Consider the following 21,430-nt stretch of genomic DNA (forward strand, 5'->3'; position numbering starts at 1 on the left):
GCTGTTACACACAGTTTGTCAAGGAGTGTTTGTTATGTGTGTTGCTTGTGTGTGTTGCAGATTTCAATAGCTCTAAGTGGTTTTAGTTGTGTCTAAATGATTCAAAACTAGAGAAATCATTAACTGAGGTGCCATTAAGGAAAGATACAAGCGTGTTCTGTCAAGAACAGAACTTGGAGGTTTTGTCCTCCTTCCCATCCAATTAAAATCCAGTTTCTCTAATAGCTTTGAGGAAGTGCTTATGTCTTCCCTGACCGACCTTTATGTAGGTGATCTACACAATATTCATGTTGACATGAAGCAGGAAAGGATCAGATGCGTCTATGAAATAACTGCTGGGAAGCTGAAAGTGTCATGGCTAAAATAACTAATGACTAATTAGCTCTATTAAAAAGTAAAACCGATTCACTCCCAAACCATACAGGCATAGTCCAAAACTGGCACTGACACAAGTAACAGAGTATTTGTAGAAACAGCTAATCAATGCACACTCCAGATTCAGTGTGGCAATGCCTCAAGTGTGCAGCTCCACTGGTCTTTGTAAATCAGAAACAACACTTCTGTCATGATTAATGGTGACCTTCAGTGTGGCATTTTTGACTTTTTACAATCAGAGCAGTAGTGTGGAAAAGGAAACATCAAGCTCAGGAGGAAGCAAAACCAGTACCTGAGTTTCAGAATGCTTCCTAGGGTAGTACCGAGGTTTGTGGATCTTCTGTTCACAGGTAAGGATTATTTTAATATAAAGTGAGCAACATATGTCAAATATTTGATCCATTCTCAGGAAATTTCCCACCTTGAGCCCTTTATCCTCCTTGAAGGTACAGCTTTATGAACTGCCATCTCCCTGATGCACACACTTGCATGTTTAAGCCCCTCAGGGATTTCTTATCACTGATGCCTCTTGTAATTTCGGATCAGGTCCCCCATCTTGGTAAAAGCCACCTTTGAAGTCATGACCCTAAATCCAAATCCCTTGGTTTTCAACAGACAAGATGTTCTCTGAGTCTTAGCTACCGCTCCATGGTATGTATCATCCTCTCCTTGCTGGATCTTCCTGCTGTTGCAAATATACTCTCACTTGCTCTGTTTCTCATGCAATACCATGACTCGGTGACGGAAACTTCTGGTGACAAACAAAACCAATTCTGTAATGCCCAATGTCCATCCCTTTGTTCTGCAGCTACTTTCAAAGTTTACAAGCGTTAGCCACCAATCTCACAATAACTTTGTTCTCCTGTTTTCTTTACAGAAACAGATGTGAGGAAGCAGGATGGAGCTCAAGAGAGGAAAGACCTTCATAAAATCCAGCGTGCAACATGAGAAAGTGCCACCAGTGCACACAGTTCCTACCAGCAAAGATGATACAGGGAAAGACAAAAAGGCAGCTCTGGAGGAAAACCAAAGTGTAGCTGAAGTCCAGTTGGCATGTTTGGCCACACACAGGAACTACAGATTTTCTACCAGAACAGCAAGGAATGGAGCTGGTGACCACAGCCTGGAAAAACCATCTGGGTCCTCCTACAAACTTGTAAGGAAAAGTAAAACCCACGACTGTGTTACTGAGGCTGACAAAACAGAGCACTTCAGCCCCAGCAGGAGGGCATCTGAGGAAGGTTTTTCTGGAAAGGGTAAGAGCAGACTTGTCAACAGCATCAGCTTTTCAGGGATGTCCAGCTCCAGCAGTAAGAAGGAGTGTGTGGTCAGCCCCAGCCAGTCCACCTGCAGCAGTCAGATGATCGATTACAGGAACTTTGTGCCACAGATGCCTTTTGTACCAGCCGTCGCAAAAACCATTCCCAGGAAGAGGATTTCCCTCAAGAGATCCAAGAAAGGGCTCAGAGATATATTTCATATTAAAAAAACCAAACCAGACAGTCTTACATTCCTGGTTGAGAAGGACAAGAATCTGCCCTCCCCAGGCTGCAAGAGGGAATTGTCTGGCCGCCTTGCAAAGTATCTTTTCAAAACGGGAGAAACGTTTGCAGCTGATTGCTTGTCACAGGAGTGCTCAGACAGCGAGCTGCAGTCTGACTCCTCCTACGACTGCTGCAACACGCTGTGTGAAGACGTCGCCTCGCTGAAGAGCTTTGACTCCCTCACTGGCTGTGGGGAAATCTTTGCTGATGAGAGCTCTGCTCACCTGGAGCTGGAGAACAGCAAAGAAGTTCTGCTGAGACGAAGCAAGCATAAAGACAGCCCTGTGATGGGCTCTTTCCAAGGGGGTGTGGAGCAGCTGGCCTCTCCTGGCCAGAATGAGACCGTTGAATTTGCCAAGTTTTGGGACAATATCAACAAATCAGTGAGGTTACATCAGAGCGCTCTGTTTGATAAGAAGTTACTGAAGGTACCTGGTCCCGACGTGGAAAAGGCCAAAAGCCAGGCTGCTGCATCTATGACAGACCCCCAGGTGTCACCTGATAAAGATGGTGACAATTCCAAAGAGAGCTCCACAGAAACAGAAACGCCGAAAAGCGACAACCAGGAATCAACGTCCACAAGTGATGAGGGCTACTACGATTCATTCTCTCCTGGACAAGATGATGAAATGAAGGATGCTCAGACCCCTGGGGTCCCAAGTAGATTTCCAAGAGACAGTTACAGTGGAGATGCCCTGTATGAGCTCTTCTATGACCCAAATGAAGTCAAAATAAACCCAGTCCTAGATGATGACTTGTGCACATCTGAAAGCATTTCAGAACAAGCCATTGAAATCCCTTTGTCCATTTACAGCTTTCGTGTTGGAGCTGAGGAGAACATGGCTTCCCAACCAGCTCTAGACATCATCAGCCAGGGTTTTTTCCACAGCACATGGAAAGGCAAAGAGTGTTTGCTAAAGCTCTGCGATACTGAGCTCTCATTAACCATGGGGATAATAAACTGGCTGAGGAAACACTCGGGACTTGTTTCCTCCCCTGACTCTCTTCAGAGTCCTCAGTCACAGCCAGAAAAGTCTAATGACTCATTGATCCCTGCCAGCTCCAGTCCAGAGAAGAACATAGGCACAGAAGCTCAGCAGGAGGAACCAGGCAAAGAAGAATCTCATACATTGACCCTATGTGTATCTTCAGATGAAAGTAAACATGCAACTCGAGCCTCTTCAGTAAATGTTGCTGATAGAGACCAGAGTTTGGACTCTTACACCAACACATCCGAAGTAGGAGCACAATTCCAAGGAAGGAAAGGGAGTCACCACAAGGATTCATCTACAGTGCCTGAGACATTGGAAACAACCAGAGCATCAAGTGACACATCACAATCACAGGCTAACAGAGACAATCTGCAGATATCCTCAACTGAGAATGAGCCAATTTCCGAAAGATGTGAGACAATTGGAGATAAAAACCTGCTGCCAGAAAAGCTGCACAGAGAGAGTGGCTCCCAGGACTCTGAAAACCCTCCATTAGATGATAATCACGAAGTAGAATCATGTTACTCCTACAAGACTGCTGCGACCTCACTTCTGGATCCCCTTGAGAGGGAGGACAGAAATAAACCAGTGCATCATTCTCTCTCTGTTGGCTGTGACAAACCGCTGCAGCCTCTTACTCTCAGGCACTTCCAGAGCTACATAAACCCCACACCAACAGAGAGCAACACTAACTTAGTGCAGCTCTTAGAGCACTGTGTATCACAAGTAGCATCATTAAAAATCAGCTATGAGAACGAGCACCTGGAAGACAAATGCATTGGGAATGAAATGAGCAACTTAATACGTAAGATGTCTGAGTACAAAAACAAGTTATTGTTACAAAATGAATGCAACTGCATTGCCCCAAATGCAGAATACTCCAGTATTCCTAGCACAAGCCAGTACAAATATGAGACAAGTATCCAATCCAGCAGCCTTTATCATTTGAAGGAAAATGGGGAGCAGATTTGCTCTGAAGATCAGAAAAGTAGAGCAAAAATCCTAGATGAGGTCACTAGAAGCAAGATAAACTTTGAATATGCCCAGCTAAATAATCAAGCACTCTCCTATTTAAAAGACTTTACATTTGATCTCAGTTCGAGTGACTCTGCCCCTGCTACAACTCTTAGTAGACCAACTTTTTTACCTCTCTTTAACTCTGTGTGCTCAGACATACCTGCTACGTTTTCACAAGCTGTATACAGCAGCCCTGTCTCTCTAGCTGACTCGCTGCAGCTCAAGGAGGCCAAGCAGTGCAGCACAGGGCCCTGGAGCTACACAGAGACCCCCATCAGGGGCCTGGCTGGAGGGAGTGCTCTGTCCCCTCACACAGAGGCAGTGATCCCAGACACAGCAGTGAAACCAACAGTAACACACCTGCGTTGAGAAGGTGAGTGCTTATGGGAAGTCTGAAGTTGAGTGTGAAGTAAGTAACATCTGCTCTCCCTTCACAGAGGGACACTTAGAGCAGCAGAGTCTGGCATATACTCAGGGTTTCTCAGCTTTCCAGTTTCACTGTCCTTAACCTTCACTTCGGCATGGAAGAGCAATCAGAGTTTAAATTACACCATTGCCCAAACTAAGGGCCACACATAGCAGATACCACATTCACTCAGTCTTACAAGTCCCATGCAAAGATTGAAGCCCCATCTTCCACCCAGGTGCAGCAGTTTTCATAGCAGTTGAAGCAGGGAAAATTTTTCCTTCTCCCACTCCAGGATCTGCCTCATTTGGAGCAACACATTGGATATGGCTGCCTGGCCATAGACTGCTGGTAGCATTCATCTCAAATTACAGAATCACTGAATGGTGGGAGTTGGAAAGGACCTCTAGAGACCACCCAGTCCAACCCCCTGCTAAAGCTGCTTCCCCCTCGCTCAGGGGGCACAGGAACGTGTCCAGGTGGGTTTGGACACCTCCAGGGAAGGAGCCTCCACACCCTCCCTGGGCAGCCTGGGCCAGGGCTCCCTCACCTTCACATCAAAGAAGTTTCTCTTCAAGTGGAATTTCCTGTGTTCCAGCTTGTGTCTGTTAGCCCTTGTCCTGTCAATGGGTGCTACAGAAAAAAGACTCACCCCATCCCCTTGACACCCACCCTTTAGGTATTTATAAGCATTGATAAGATCCTCCTCAGTCTTCTCCAGGCTAAACAGCCCCAGGTCCCGCAGCCTTTCCTTGTAAGAGAGATGCTCCAGTACCCTCATCATCTTTATAGCCCTTCATTGGACTCTCTCCAGCACTTCCCTGTCTCTCTTGAACTCCCAGAACTGGACACAGGACTCCATGTGTGGCCTTACCAGGGCAGAGTAGAGGGAGAGGAGAATTGCCCTCAACCTGCTGGTCACACTCCAGAAATTCCTCACTACCAGGTCATGAAATCCTCTTGCTACATAATGACAGCATAAAAATGATGTCCTGCTTCCCCTCCTGAGTGATAACTGCAGAGCTCTCTGCTGGAGTCCAGATGTGTGAGCTGCTATGGAGGCTGTCACACCAGAAAGCCAGACGCCTGCAATGTTAAGTCACAGGGCAGACATACCGTGTCCTGCAGCTGCACACGTATGTTATGCCCTCAAGCACAAGACAAAGCACACAATTCTATACTGCTGCTGCTAAATGTACCAAAAGGATGTTCTTCCTTCTTGCAAGCCTGAAGTCTCTCTCCAGCAGGTGCAGCTGGTCTCTGGCCAAACTGCACTGTGGCAGAGTTAGAGCTGAAGCCAAGGCATGCTCCAAGTTCAAGGCTTGACAGGCTTCTCCAGAGAGGGGTTACAGGGTCTGTGCTGAACCTTGAGCCACATGTAATATAGGGAGATCCAGACTTTGGTCTCTGACACAGGGTAAGAAACATCTTTGCTGCAAAACAGAAAGAGCTGATCTCACAACTAGCCATTGTGTTAGTTTGGATTTGCCTGTCGCACAAGGCTGTAGGCTGGAGAAGATACTCTCTGTACAGACTGCTCTAGCTCCATGCCTGCTGGGAAATTCTCTGTCCTCAGGTCGCTGAGAGGAATCTGTCATAGAAGTGTAACACTTGTGCACAATCTCTATCATGTGCTCTGCCAAACCTGACAGATTGGCTGGATTCTGCCCAGCCCTGGCACGCTCAGAAGGAGCCTTTGGAGGGGGTGGAAGATGGAGAGGAGGCTGCAGCAAGGGCCAGGATAGAGAATGAAGGAAAAGCTTAGTCTTGACTGGAAGAATCCAGGGAACACAACCCTTCTCTGGTTCTTGTTGCTCACAGCAGTGTGACTGCTTTCTGATCAGCCCTAAAAGCTGACCTAAGCAGCACACACTAAAAAAAAACAGTGTTTCCCTCTGCACGAGGCAAAAACATCCTTACATTTTCAAGACTTGGGAGATTAAGATACCCACATTGCTATTTATATCTTTGTGAAAGTGCCCTTCCCCATCAACAAGTCTATTACAGGGAGGGATATTTTTCAGAGGTCTACATGAAGTTTAAGGCCAGAGACTGTCACTCTTCAATACCCCTTTACTAACACGTTATCTAATTATACCCTGTTCATCAGTGAACTAGGTCTTGCACTACTGAAATAAGTGACTTTGTTTTTCTCCACCTTTGTTGTAAACAATGTTGTAAATAATGCTGGCTAGCAAGCCAGCTTCTTGTGTCACCACATTTTTGGGCAGAACTTGCCATTGAAGGACATACCTTAGAACCATTTGCCTCTTTTAGATTATTTCTGAAATGAAAAACACAGTACAGGCAAGGAAAAGTTTGGGGTCACAGTCAGTGATGTAAGAAACCAGTGCTAGGCACAGCTTTCTAGGGTTGTGTATGGAAAATCTTGTGGCCAGAGGTCATTGTTCACAGATGACAGAGGAGTCCTGCACAAGTTCACTTTATTTGAATAAAGGGAGAGTCCACTGGGGCATTGCCCTGTGAGGTCTCTCAACTTGCTGGAGGGTGCAGCCTCCCTTTATCCCAACTACCTAAGTCCACCTAGATCAAGTCACACAGGAATGTGTCCAGGTGGGTTGTGAAGACCTCCAGAGGAGGAGACTCCACAACCCTCCTGGGCAGCCTGGGCCAGGGCTCCCTCACCTGAACAGTTAAATAGTTTTTCCTTGTGTTTAAATGGAACTTTCTGTGTTCCAACTTCTTTCCATTTCCACTTGTCCAGCAAGGGACAGAGGAATCTACATTGCTTCTTAACTTGTGCAGCTTCAGCTAGGTCTTGCTGCTACTTGGAGTCCTGACTGGTCCTTCAAACCACTTTGCCACACAGTATGGTTTTGCAAAACTCTGTTGAGCCACATTGTTACATCTTTCTTTAAAAAGACATCACTGTCTGTTATCCTATCAGCTGGACCAGCAGATCACTGTATGCATTGGCCTGATATTTTTAGCTTACTGTGAATATTAATCCCCAGGGTACTGCTCAGAGTATCGCTGCCTTCAGGTTAGGAACACAAAGGGATTCTCATTGTGGCGTCGCTTGCTTTCTGGATGAAACAGAGAAGGGGGTCACAGCAGTTGTGACTGTCAGAAGTGGTTACAGCCTGTATCTTTGTATGGTACAAAGACACATTGCAAGCAGACAGTTCTGGACCCGGGGCACTTCCTACTGCATTGTACAAGTGGCAGCTGCTGTGTGCCACCACGTGTCAGCACCAGGATACCTGCAGTGTCAGGAATGGGATGCAGTTCACATGCTGTCACCTGAATCTCACTGAGAAGACAATTCAAGGGTGGTTTGTGGGGTTTTTCTTCCTAAGAGGGAGCTGCTGATTGTTGAGAGGTTTCTCTAACAGTAAAAATTGAAAATACAGATGAGATTTACATGTTCATAAAGTGACTTTGAGGAATGATCTCATTTCAAAGAATCATCTCACCACAGGCTTGCTGATTGTCAAAATTTCCTACAGAAAAAGAATTTAGACAATAATTAGAATGGCACTTAACATGGTTGAAGGAAACGGTTGTGGTGACAGATATAAACAGTGCCACGTGACTGAGGTTTCCTCCCCAGCAGCTTCTTGCCTGCCCACATTAACAGAGGGCCTACAGATTTGCTGGAAATGTCAGGGTTTTTTGAAGATGACTCAGGATCTTTGCCTTAAACCGTGGGGGTGGTAGTGTAAGGAAGGTAACACACAAACAGGGTGTCTCTTCTGAATCCATGGAGACAGACGTCACTGAGAAACACATCCATGCTGGCCATGACTCTGCAAACCTCAAGAGTTTAGACATGAGGAATGCTCCAAGGTTCATTTTATTAAATGCCAAACTCAGGGGCTGTGAGAGAAGTGACAGATCCAGATGCAGCTCCTGCTTTGCCCCTCATAGCAAATGCTGCTTAAGGAGCCCCAGTGCAGCCCCTGCTCCTCCCATGGACTCCCAAGCCTGACCTGGAGGAACTGGGAAGGAGAAAATCAACTTTCTTGCAATTTATCACAGGGCAGGGGATAGCAAAAGCCATTAAAATCTCCAGGTTTTGTCAGCCCATGTCCACATATCCCAGTGCCCACAGTAACAAATGAGCCTATCTTCTCTGCTCCAACTAGTGTGCATGGTTCCTTTGAGCCATGCCTGGTCTCCAGGGCTTCTCTGTCTTGCTGAACAGAGAAGCACAACTATGATAAAGAATGGTACAAGAAGTGCCAGTCTCAGCTTCTCTTCTATTTCTCCCTACCTCAGCTCACCAGGAGTTTGAACCCTGATGGTAAAGGAACCCCAGTGGCAAATGGCATCCTCACATGGGGATATAGAAAGGTTATGTAGAAGGTGGAAATTACCAGTAGGTAAGTGCAATGAAAGGCATAATTTTCATTCCTCAGTATGGAAGGGTAAGGCTTAGGAAGTGAATGCAGTCCATCCCCTGAAAACAGGGAGGATTCCTAGACTTGTATATTCATTGGCATTCCAGTGGCAGAGCTAAAAAAACCATGTGTGCTCCCAACAGTATGTGCTCCCTTCATTCAGATGCTGAACTGCCACACTATGCACCAGTTGAAGCTTTTGGATGTGTCTCAGTGACAGCACTAAAAGGAGTGCATTGCAATAAGCTTGCCCTCAGGTCAGAAAAAAACAGATAACTGTCAGTCAAGGAGTGATTGCCATAATAGATGAGGCAGCTGTAGCTAAAAGAAGACAGCGTATGTGATAGCTGTTATCAAGGAACTGAGATTCAGAAGCAGATAAAATACAGCCTAGACACTGCAAAATGACAGAGGAATGGGTACCTGATCCTCACCAACTGAAGGGCTACTTGTAGTCTAGGCAGTTTCTGTAATACTTTTTATTTCCTTCTAGTATAACTTTATTCCCTCTGTCTTCAATCAGGTTGCATTTCTACCAGACAGACATCTGCCAGGCATACAGAAGTCAGACTGCAGTATTTGTATCTGATAAAAGGGAAAAGTAGAATAGGCCCTCATCTGCATATCGGCCATTGTCTGAAAAACTACTGCATGTTTTTTCTTGAATTGGCCAGAGAAAAGCCTTAGTAGGTGAAAAATAAAGGCAGAATCTCTCTGAATACAGCAGAGAAAGAGTATGGTAACACATTCAAAGCCTGGGGTAAGAAATCCATATATTTCCATGCTCCCTCCATGGCACAGCAAAGAGCTCCTCTCTAAAGTCTCGTACAACGAAATGCAAAATGATAAAGTGCAGAGACAGCCAGCACATTTTCTGCATTGGAAATGCCTCTGGCTCTGAAACATACACTTTTATAAGGTGAGTTGCCCAGATCATCTTACCCTGAACCAGATTTTGAAATCTCACCTGCCAGTCCACCAGGCACACGTGCACACAAGCACACACACAGGCACACGCACACACGTTCAGGCAAAACGTATCACAGCGTACAAGCGTACCATTTGTCACACATGGCACCACAGAAGCAAAGATCAGGGAGACAGAGGTGACAGGTCACTACCTCTGTTAATGCATTTGAGTGTTAGTCACCATGTGCCCAGATACTTGGGCTAAATGCTAAATTAAACCTTTTTTTCCCCTTCATTAAACATTGTTGCTTCTGGACTTGGCTCCGTCTCCCTGTACTGGCTTCATGGAACTTTGTCATCAATGCTTGTTCTACCCAAAATCAGAATTCTATCAGGAGGAAGAAATGTTCTTGCCAGCTCATTTGCTAGAGAAGGGGTTTTCAACACAGTTATCAGCACAGATGATCTCATAAATGGCAGATGCACTGTAATGTTAAATGTGTTTCATTTTAAAACTGAAGAAATTGATTTGCTGCATTACCCGCTACTGCAGTAGGATGGTTTCCATGGATACAGTCTTATAGGGACTCTATTTTTCCCTTGTTGACAACAGTACAGAAAGCTAAATTCTCATCTTCATTGCACCAGCATAAATTTGAAGCCAGCAAAATGATTCCCACATTTAACCCCGAGAGCACACGTTGCCTCCCAGTCTCCTTGAGCCTTGAATTTGAGGTTTCCAGGGGGATGACAATGGAGAGGAAAAAAGAAAAGCCAAACAGTTTCTGTGTACAGCAGCATGGAAGGGGGTACAGGGCATAAGAAACAAACACAGTGCCTTTGTACAAGAAATGCAGAGAAGTCAAGGCTGAATGCAAACAAATTAACTGCTTATTCAATGGCTTAGTATCTTTCCTCATCCTTAACTGCAAAAATACAAGTCAGGTTTTGACTACAGATGTCTGGCCATAGAAGACTTCATAATCATCTGCATGGGATTGGGCCAAAAATCACCCAAATTGTTTAAATCAAGGGATGAATCACTTGTTAACATTCTGAACCTGCATCACTTCTGTTTTGCTGTGATGGCCAGGAAGCATAAAGGTGGGAAAAAGGGTGAAGTGAGAGCCTAATATTCAGTCACAGCTTCTTCACTCAAACAGGAGAGAACCTTTTCCCACGTATAGTCAAGGAGACACTGAATGCAAAGCAGATCCTCAGCTCAAGAACACTCTGTACAAATCTGATGGCATTTATACTCACCAGCCAGCAGGTAAAAAAGAGTAAGAGCCTGGTAACCTCAGCTTTTTGAACCTCTGTAGTTCTGTTCCCCTGTCAGTTTGCAGGGCAAGATACAGGGCAAGTTACTGTAAGTACAAGAAAAAGGTCTTCTTTGTCCTTATTTCTGATTGAACCATTCTCATATCACAACAGAGCACAAGGTAGGAAAATGCAGACTGTAATGTGCCAAGTCCTCTTTACTGGTCTTCTCTAACTGTGATGCTCTCCGTTCCAAATCTACTTTTTTTTCCTTCCACCAAACTTTCCTTCTAACTTGCCCCAAACAGGCTTACCTCTTTCCTCCCACATGCTGTACATTCCTTCTGCTCCCTCTTGGTGACCAAACCTACCTAAAAATCCCTTTCCCATGTGCCTGCCAAGCTGACATCTCCTTGCAGCTCATTCCCTCACAGACAATTCTCCACAACTTCATGAGCCTGGAAACCTCTCTTCAGGCAGGCAGCTTCCTCCCCAGACTCCTAAGAGGTTGCTGCATCCCCACCTCACTGGCTGAGTTTGAAGCAGTGGGAAACAGCTGGGAAAGGAATTTCACACAAAGGAAGCAAAGCCACAATTTCGAACTGGCCCTTTGCTATCACAGGCTCCTCTCCTCCTCTCTGTTTCATTCTGCAAAGGAAATGTGCTGACTCTACAGAATCCCAACCTGCAGCATGTTGTACATGATTATACACAGAATGAATATCAAGTGCTCAGCACACTATGAGAGCAGATAGGCTTGCACAGCACCCACAGTGCCATGCTGTAAAAGTCAGTCAAGCTCTGTTTAGCTCCAACAGCAGCCATAGGATTGAGCCTTGCCTTCTGTGCTTTGGTCACATTAACAGAGGTACAGACTGTGATGGAAGGACATAGATGAGAGAACTGTAACCTAAGATTTGGCAAGATTAAGGATTTTTCTCCCTCCCCAAGCCCCTTTGTTATGTTTTTTCCATCTTGCAGCCAACAGAGGAGAAAAAAAATCAAGCCAAGCTGGCTTCTAGGCTGTGATACACAACCAGAGATGTTTGCAGAGAAATCAACAGCAAAACAAATTGTATCTGACTTCAGCAGGAATGGAGAGGGAGCCTTATGTACAGCAGGAGACACTAGACAAAACATTGCATCAGAAAATTTCACAGCTCCAGCTTTTTAAGAGAGATTGTGCCCTCTGTTTTCAGCTGCACCCCTAGGAAATATTATCTGGGTGTTAGCCTTAATTAACCCTGGTGCAATTGCAATTCGGAAATAAGGGAAGGTTGTATTTTACACAAACATCAAATGGGGCTTGTCAGTGGCAGGAAAAACATCGTGGAGAAGAAGTAGCTCCCCCATCTGTGTACTTTAAATAGAGGATGCTGCAATTTGTGGCTCTTGGAGAAATACAAGCTCAATTTTCCTACCTTTGCCATTCTGTCTTCCCTCATACCTACAGACAAGTTGGGTTTTGCATTGAAAAAAAGCACTAAGTAGACTGTTGCTATAGCAACCAACTCCCTGAAGCCTGTTTAAAATTAAGATGGTGGTGTAACCACCTACAAAATACACCTTGCAAAATCCCCAAGTCTACAGCTTCCTGAGGAGGAACTGCAAGTTTTTGCAGTGACTCTATCTCATCAGGGCAAGGTTGGTTAGGTGAGTTTGCAAGAGTGATGAAGTATTTGGAAGTAGTTTGTTCCTGATGTAGCAAAAAGATGTCACAAAACAGCAGAGTTGCAGCTTCAATCAATAACAAGACAGAGCTTGAATCATCTCAGTTCTCAAAAGTACTGTTCAGCTGTCATCTGTAAAATGTTGGTACACCTGATGAACCATACTTAGGAAATTTTAAATGTCCTTCTTGGTTTCTTCCCCCCCACAATTCAAAAGCTATTTTTCTTAAAAGGCACATAAGAAAATTAATATATATATTTATCTGCTAGAGAAAGGTGTGTTAGTTTTCCCTTTGGTGTTTATTAAAGGAGATGACTGATACTGGAATCTGTGCAATCCTTTGAAACACAAATTAAGAATGGATGAGGTTCATTTAAAAATTGCCTTTATTGGTGACTGAGGGCTGTATGATGCAAACGACAGAAACCTGAAGGTTTTATGTTATGAAATGTTATAAACATTTGTAGAGATACTGAAAAGGAAAAACTTCTCTTTTGCTCCCTCGACCTCTGAACTTGTACATTTTATATTACTAAAGATAATGTGCCCATCAGTACATGTAGAAATTGGAATGCCCTTGATCAAATAGCCACCAAGCAATACAAACATAAAATAATTCATATGAAATATTACAACAATTCCAAAGATGAGGCAGGCTTTTGAAAGAGCTGTGGAGATCAGGCAACTTTCATTTAACTGAACAAAATTTAGACTAAACATTGATTGTTCATACCTTACTTTAATTTCCTTGTTTTTTCTTTGTTTTCTTGGAAAAATGTATGCTTTTCTCTTCACTTTCTCAATTGTTTTTCTAGCCATGTTCTAATCTTTTCTAGAGCAGTAGTAACCTCAGAACTCCAAACTGCTGCTCTGCATGCACTTCTGAGTCCTCCAAAAATTCTAGCTTTCATGATCAGAAAAGGAAATTTCCACCTTTCCAGTCACCTTCCAACAGAGGTTTCTTCTTTCTAGCTTGGTTCTACCCCTTATCAGCAACCATTACCTACTGTAACACCATTTCCATTCTGCTGTTCCTCTCTGTGCCTTCACTGAGTTTTAGAGAAGCTGTATTTTTGAAGGCCAAATCCTGCAGTCCATTTTCAGCCTAATAGCCTGTAAACACCATTAGGAATTTTGACTGATTTAAACCGATAGGACCCTGCTCTCAATACCTGTGGGACCTCCCCATTATATATATGTGCATGTGAATCAGGATGCCCTGAGCTGTGTTCTTTCTCCCCGGATCAGCCAGGTGGGATTCTGCCCTGAGCTGAACTGTAATTTATGTCAGTAGGTATGCTACCTTTCTTTATTTGCTAAAGAAACAATGAAAAAGACTATAAATGCCATAGGTATTGTTGGATACTATTATTGGCCTAATCCTGAGTAGAAAGTGACCTCAGTTGTATTTTGGCTTCTCTAAAGATAGATGATTGAACCTCCCAATTGCCCACACTGTCAGTCAGTGCTGGCAAAAAAACCCCATCATAAACACCCCAATAACAGCCAGTTTCTCCATTTCCTTATCTAACATTCTACCTTACAGTCCACCAAAAAGCAATGGAAAATGAGGCAATCAAAAGAATGTATGGAAATCATCTGGCTGGATAGAGACTGTAATTATAACTTTTCATCTAGCAAGCATAAAAATCTTTATGCTGAAAGTCAACCATGACTAATAAATTGTTACATTTACCCATATTTTGTACTTCAGGCTTTAGAGAGCAATTCTTGCAAGGTACAACCAGCAATGTGCCCTAAACTATGGATGTTACTACTGTCACCTGGGGCCTGGGAGATAAAGGCAGGAGACAACCATGACAGAATAGCTGGGTTATTCTTCACCTGTACTGAGAACCAAGCAAGTCAGCAATGAGCAAAGCAAGGAATGCAATCCCCTGCAAGCCAGCACCACTGGGCTTGGGTAGGATGAATGTTTTGCACCAGATGGCCCTTTTAGCACTTCAGGAAGCCACTGATAGGATTCCAAATTGGAGGTGGTGGCCAGACCTCTTGCACTGAGCTACAGTTATCATAACTGAGCACACACTGAGGAAAGAAGTCAAAGGAATGTTGCAACCTGTAAAATATTAAAAAAGGAGTACTGGTATCTGTGAAACCTACCAGTGAAACATTGGCAGCAACCTGAGAAGCACAATTTAGCTGTCCTGTAGGCACTTCTTTTGTTATACATTTCAAGATCACATACCTCTTCCCTGCTTATGCCCAGGATACACAGGCAGTGTGCCAGACAGTTGGTCATCCTCAGTCAACACAACGTCTGTTTCTGTGTTCCTGTGAGGCATAGGTTCCTCAGGTGCTGACAGCTCTCCTTTACTGGGGCTTTTCAGTGGACTGGAAAAACCTGGATAGTGGAAAAAACATAGATAATATGGGCTCTTGGGAGGTGCTGCATCAGGTCCAAACACTTTTGTGTGTGTGTGGAAGAGCTTCCATCTGGCCTGGCCTGTTATAGCAGCTAAGACACCCAGACAATACTGCATTCTGAGAGAGCACAATACCAGACACAGCACGTTCCCACGCATTTATATTGTGAGGCATCTTAGCCAGCCCTGCATGCACAGTCTGCTTAATCCCCAATCTGAGTAACTGCCCACGGATCATGGAGCACTGACTGTAGTTGCAAATCCACTGGTCACCTCTGAATGCACGCAGTGATTTGCTGAAAAGTGCTGTTCCCAAAAGTGCATGGGCCATGCACCATCCTTTCACATATCCTTTTGAGAATCTGCTTCACTGCCCAGCCACCTCGTAGTTTCTTCATGCTAGAAGAAAGTAACAGATTCTTCTTTCATAGTTTCTTCTTCATAGCTTCTTCTTTCATGTCTGTGGGCACAGATTTTGGCCCAAGAATCACTGTGCTCAAATCAGCAGAATTGTTTAGCCTCTGAGGCCGGTTCTATTAATAAATGCACTGTTAGTCACTGTGATTTCTGATGGGATGCTACATGTGTTAAAAGAATGAATGATTCATGTAGCTTCCAATTAGCTTGGAAATGTTTTCTGGTTCTTTGCCTAGAAGGACCTAGACAACAGTAGCATTGTTAAGCAGTGAACTGCCACCTCCTAATGCTGAGTTACAAGAAATAGTGGGTTAGTAAACTACCACTAACCTTCTTTTTTCATTTCCTTTCATCACTCACAAAGCTTTTGAAAAATGCCATAAAAAAGATATTTTAACAGAAATTGGGACAGTATTTGTTCAGAATAGATGAGTTTATTTGCAACTGTATGACACCAAACTATTGGGAAAAAAAGACAGGATTCCTAAATAGGTTTTCGAATGGCTTCCCCGTTGGACTATAACAAATCAGTGCAACAAACCCAGTCTTTTTAAAGAAAACCACCTTTTGGCCATTGTAGACCCTGTGCACTCTCCATTAGGATGTGGTGTCAAATTTTCTTACTTCTAAGCATCAAACTCAACCTCTTTACAGCTTTGTGCTACTGCCCTTCTTTTGCTGCCTCTTTCACCTTTCTTAGCACCAATTCCTTTCTGCAGGAAGGGAAGACACACAGGCCTAAAGACAATGTTGTTAGCAGCAGCACTAACTCTATGTACTGCCCCAGGAAAGGGGTTGCAGAAAGAATGGTTCCTAACCCACTTCCTTCTGTCTTTTCTTGTGTGTTGTTTGGACGTAAAGTCACAAGACTTCTAGGAAAGTCTTCCAGAAAGGGATTTAACAGATCCTTTTCTGCTGCTGCTGGTACATCTGCACTCCTCTTTTGTGCGTGTCTCTGCTTTAAAGTAGAGAGAGTACCTCACCCTTAACCTGACCTACGGGCATTTGATGTTGTCTCAGTCCTCATTTTATTTAATTAGCTCAGGAAATCTATAGGAATGATTCTGTTACCTAATAAGAACGTCATATGGCAATCATCCACGGAATATAAATCAATACACTTCCCCTAACAGCAATCTATCACTCATTGTACCACAGAGCAATCCACTTAGTGTTATAATTAAAGGCATGAAAGTTTAAAGTGAGCACAATACAATGATGAATAATGGTCCAAACAAAGAGAGCTTTCTCTAGCACCCAGAAAAAAAATCCTCAAGTCAATTAAGGGCCTAACTATTATCAAGTTCAGCAACAAGAACATTGAAAACCTTGCTTTATTCTCCTGACTTTCTATAGCAAATAGTTACTTAGGTCCTCAGACACAAGTCTACAGTAACATAAATATCCAGAGAAGCATAATCAATTGAAAATATTTCCACTAAGTTATAGATTGGCACATAGTACATTTCTCTGTGGTTTTGAGGCGTACCTGAAAAAATAAGGAAATCAATCAAATCAATAAAAATATCTGTGTAAAACATACCTGGAAAGTTCATTGCTGTAACTTTTATTTTTTCCTTCACTTTTCCACCAGTGCAGTTCCCATAGTACAGTATTGGGAAGATAATAGGTGAAACCTCATTATTAGAACACTTTCCCAGTTTTTCAGGTATGCTTTCAAATTTCCCTTCTATTAATTGGCAAAACTACTTTTTCCTCAACTGCAACTGAAAACTGGAGATTTCCCAAGTGGCTTATTTAATGGGCAGTTGTGTTACATCTGCTTCAAGAAAACTCAGTTCCACTTTCCTGTAATCCTGTTTGATCTCTCTTCATGCAGGTTTGCATATTTAAAGTTGTTACTTGTACTAGGCAAAACTCCCTCCTACTGAAAAATTCTGAAGATCAATCCAATGTTGGGGAAAAGCACTAACTAGCCAACTCTGGCTACTAAGGGATCTTGTTTTTATACAAAGGGCTCAGGTCTTTCTTTAAACACAGTTTCTTAAGCTGGAAAGGGACCACTGGTGGGACCAATTTCCTTCTGTTGTGTACTCGACTGTCAAATACCTTCCAAAGTGGCAACTCTGAACTCTCCACTAATTTATCATAGAATCATAGAATCATAGAATGGTGGGGGTTGGAAGGGAGCTTTAGAGATCATCCAGTCCAACCCCCCTGCAGAAGCAGGGTCACCTAGATCAGGTCACACAGGAACATGTCCAGGTGGGGCTTGAAGCCCTCCAAGAAAGGAGCCTCCACAGCCCCTCTGGGCAGCCTGTGCCAGGGCTCCCTCACTGAAACAGCTTTTTCTTATGTGTAAGTGGAACTGTTTGTGTTCCAGCTTCATCCCATCACCCCTTGTCCTGTTGCTGGCTACTACAGAAAAGAGGGATGTCCCAACCTCCTGACACCCACCCTTTAGATACTTATAAACGTTAATGAGATCCCCCCTCAGTCTCCTCTTCTCCAGACTAAATAGCCCCAGCTGCCGCAGCCTTTCCTCATATGAAAGCTAATTTATATCTTTATATGAAACCAATTTTTTTATATGAAACCAATTTCTTTTATAACTTTATATGAAACCAATTTATATCTTGGTATTATTTCTTAACTATATTTCCACAAACATAAACATTAGAGTATAAAGTGCACTGAATCATGCCTTTTCCTGATTTCTGGAAGCCTTGTTGTCTTTTATAGTGTGTGAGCTAGAAGTAGTTCACAAAATCTTTGTGCTTTTATCAAAGTTCCAAATATAGAAAACCTCTGCTCACCTCATCTGTGCTATCAATGAAGTTCACTTCAATGTGTTTTACAGATTAGCAAGGCATGAAGGCTTAGACTCCATTTGTAACAAAACATTTCAATTCCAAGAAGTTATGAGAAATTACAAGGTTCTGGAATTTCTTCCCAGTATTTCACAATGCTGAATTTACACTTTCCATAACTTAAGAGGAATTCTGTTCCCAGAAATGAGAGAGGAATAGAGAGAGACAGTTATGATACACAGACAGAAATAAAGAGATATTTTGGATGGATACTTTCATTAACAGATTGGACAATGAAGGGTTGCATTTATGTGAACATCCAAAACATTCATATCAGAGCAGACGAAAGTCTCAATTACTTTCTCCCCAGTAGTACACAGAAATGAATGCTTATGGAAAAGCATTAAATATGGCAAATAGAACATAATACAAATAAACTAGTATTTCTCACTATCTTGCAACCAGTGGTATTAAGCTAAACTAAGGGCAAACAGCATTCATGCCATTATATTTCATAAAAAGGCCTATCTTGCCATTACCTGTTTAATCTCAGTTTGAATCAGTACATCCTTCTGACCTCTATGACATTCTGTGCTAACGAATGCTACAGTTTAATTTTGCATTGTATGGGAATACAAAATGTACTTTACACGTACTGTCTCATCAATGTTGAGGAGTCTATTACTTCCTGTATTCTGTGGAATAAGGACATCATTCCCTTTTCACTAATTATGTAGCATTCACACATTATGTTCACATTCAAAGCAGTCATCTTTCCAAAATAACACTCAAACGTACATACAACAGGGCTACTGACCATTCTCCTTGAAACATACACAACTTATACAAGTATCTTTTTTTCTCCAGGTCATGAAAACATACCAGTATGCCCTGTACTAGTGGAACTAATGTGTCATAGGATACCACTTTCTTTTCTTTCCTCTCCAACTTTTATTAGATATTTTAGCCATAAAATATAGATAACTTCATCCTGCTCACTGTGTCCTTCTGACCTTCTAAGTGACTTTCCAAAGAAGATGCAAAAGGAAACTTGAAAATGTAGCATCTTACTCATTTATGATGTCTAAGTAGCCACTTTTCATCTTTTAAATAAACCAGATGTAAATCTGCTGTTACAACATAGTGGTCTTTTAACTGATTGATCTGCAAGGATACAAATGCTTACTAAACAGAAACCATAACTGTTAGTCATCTGACTTTATCAAGTAGAGTCTCCCTTCCCAAGAAGATAAGGTGCAAGAAGAATGCCATGTCAAGCTGATCATGTTGCAGTTGGGCATCCTTGGGCTTAATTTCCCAGCTACTTCAATCCATTCTACATTCACATCATGTAATGGATATGTAAGGTCACATTAGACCACGTCCTAATTTTTGGACACAGAGGGGAAAGGCAACAAAACAGTCTTTGCTGTGGTTAGGAGATGAGAAAAGGTCAGTGATTCAACGTTCTCCAAGTGCTGCATCAGCTACCTTAATGGGCAGTCAAGATCATGGTAAATCACAGGATAAATTCTTAGGTTTGATTAAGGACTGTAAATCCAGTGGATCCTCTCTCCAAAGACTGCCTGTGTTGAAAGAGAATGTTTGGATAGTTGAGGAAAAGCATTCAACAATATTATACCAAAATTCAGCAACATTTCAGGGTCACACATTCATATTGGCTGGTCTCCAGCTGGCAGGGCAGCTCTATAGAATCTGAAACAAAAGAGCGACAAGAGCATCATGCATCAACGATGGAGGGGAACAGAAAGATGACACAGAAATACTGTCTTTTCCATTCAGTGGAGTGCTGGCACAGCTCAAGTGTTACTGCAGAAAGCTGCACTTGTTCTTTTGTCTTTCCATTCACCTCTGGGTTGAGCCTGCTTTTAGAGCAGGCCCAGTAACACTGGTAGTGCCTTTCCTGTTTTCCATCATTATCCCAGCAGATCTGTCTGGATTCAAATCCTGTGTCTTCCTCTACCAGGCTCCTGGTAATAACTGTTAACAAAAAGTCCTGCCAGCCTTCACAGAGTAATGATGTGTTTAACATTTAAATAGAATCATAAAAACATTTCATCTGGAAGAGCCCTTTAAGCTCATGGAGTGCAGCCTTTGTCCCAGCCCTATCAACCACTAGACCATTTCCCTCAGTGCAACATCCACCCAGCTCTGAAACTCCTCCAGGAACAGTGACTCTGCACCTGCCTAGGCAGTTCCAATGCCTGACAACCCTGGCAGCAAAGAAATTCCTCCTCACATCCAGCGTGAACCTCCCCTGGTGCAACTTGAGGCCGTTTCCTCTTGTTCTATTGCTTGTCACGTGGGAGAACAGACTGACCTCACCTGGCTCCAGCTTCCTTTCAGGTAGTTGTAGAGAGTGGTAAGATCTCCCCTGAGCCTTCTTTTCTCCAAGCTAAACAGCCCCAGATCCCTCAGCTGTTCCTCATATGAGACATGCTCTAAATCCTTTCCCAGCTTGGCAGCCCACCTCTGGATCCTCTCCAGCACCTCCATGTCCTTCTATACAGAGAGGAGCTGGACACAGCCGAGTCCAGGGCAATGATCAGCTCCCTGCTCCTGCTGACAACACTGTTCCTGATCCAGGCCAGGATGCCCTTGGGCTTCTTGGCCACTTGGGCACGCTGCTGGCTCGTGTTCAGCTGCTGTCACCCAGCACTGCCAGGTCCCTCTGTGCCTGGCAGCTTTCCAACCACTCCTTCCCAAGCCTGTAGCTCTGCTGGGGGTTGTTGTGGCCTAAGTGCAGGACCCAGCACTCGGCCTTATTGAAACTCATGGCACTGGCCTTGGCCCAGCCATCCAGCCTCTCTAGATCTCTCTGTAGAGCTTTCCAACCCTCAAGCAAATCAACGCTTCCACCCAGCTTAGTGTTAGCAAAAAATTATACCGTCCGAAAAGAAGGATGTTAAACCACAGCAAGGTTTGCAGAATATCTAACTTAACAAGAGATTTTCACCTAGCAGAAAAGCCGAGGATGGCTTAACTTCTTTTGTACTCAGTAGGAGTCTATAGGAGACACTTCCCTTCAACAGGAAGGGAAATGAGCTCATCTCTCAACATAAAATCTGCTCAACAGCTCACAGGCCTCGTGATCTGTGGTACCCCATCACTGACAATGCAAGCTACTCAATCTGGCAGGAACCTAGAAGCCATGAAGGCCAAAGGAAATAATATAGGCATTTGCCTACACCCTGAGGTGTTTACCAAGACATGGCCTAGGCTGACTCACTGGTTTTCTTTCTTGTTTTTCTAAGAGGCTGCTATTAAGTTAAACCCATACAGCCATACAGTCAGTT

The 21,430-nt window shown here is 43.5% G+C and overlaps 1 protein-coding gene across 1 annotated transcript in view; it reads left to right on the forward strand.

Annotated features, from left to right (window-relative positions):
* The first annotated feature begins 1,198 nt into the window (after positions 1-1,198).
* The window catches only part of AMER3 (APC membrane recruitment protein 3), a 31,404-nt gene continuing 11,172 nt past the window's right edge, over positions 1,199-21,430 (forward strand). The window contains exon 1 of the mRNA XM_062005849.1: positions 1,199-4,301. Coding sequence (XP_061861833.1) covers positions 1,274-4,297 — 3,024 coding nt within the window. The 5' untranslated portion in view covers positions 1,199-1,273 and the 3' untranslated portion in view covers positions 4,298-4,301. The remainder of the gene's footprint in view (positions 4,302-21,430) is intronic.

Source organism: Colius striatus, chromosome 12 (genome assembly GCF_028858725.1).
Source record: "Colius striatus isolate bColStr4 chromosome 12, bColStr4.1.hap1, whole genome shotgun sequence".
Taxonomy (NCBI): Eukaryota; Metazoa; Chordata; class Aves; order Coliiformes; family Coliidae; genus Colius; species Colius striatus.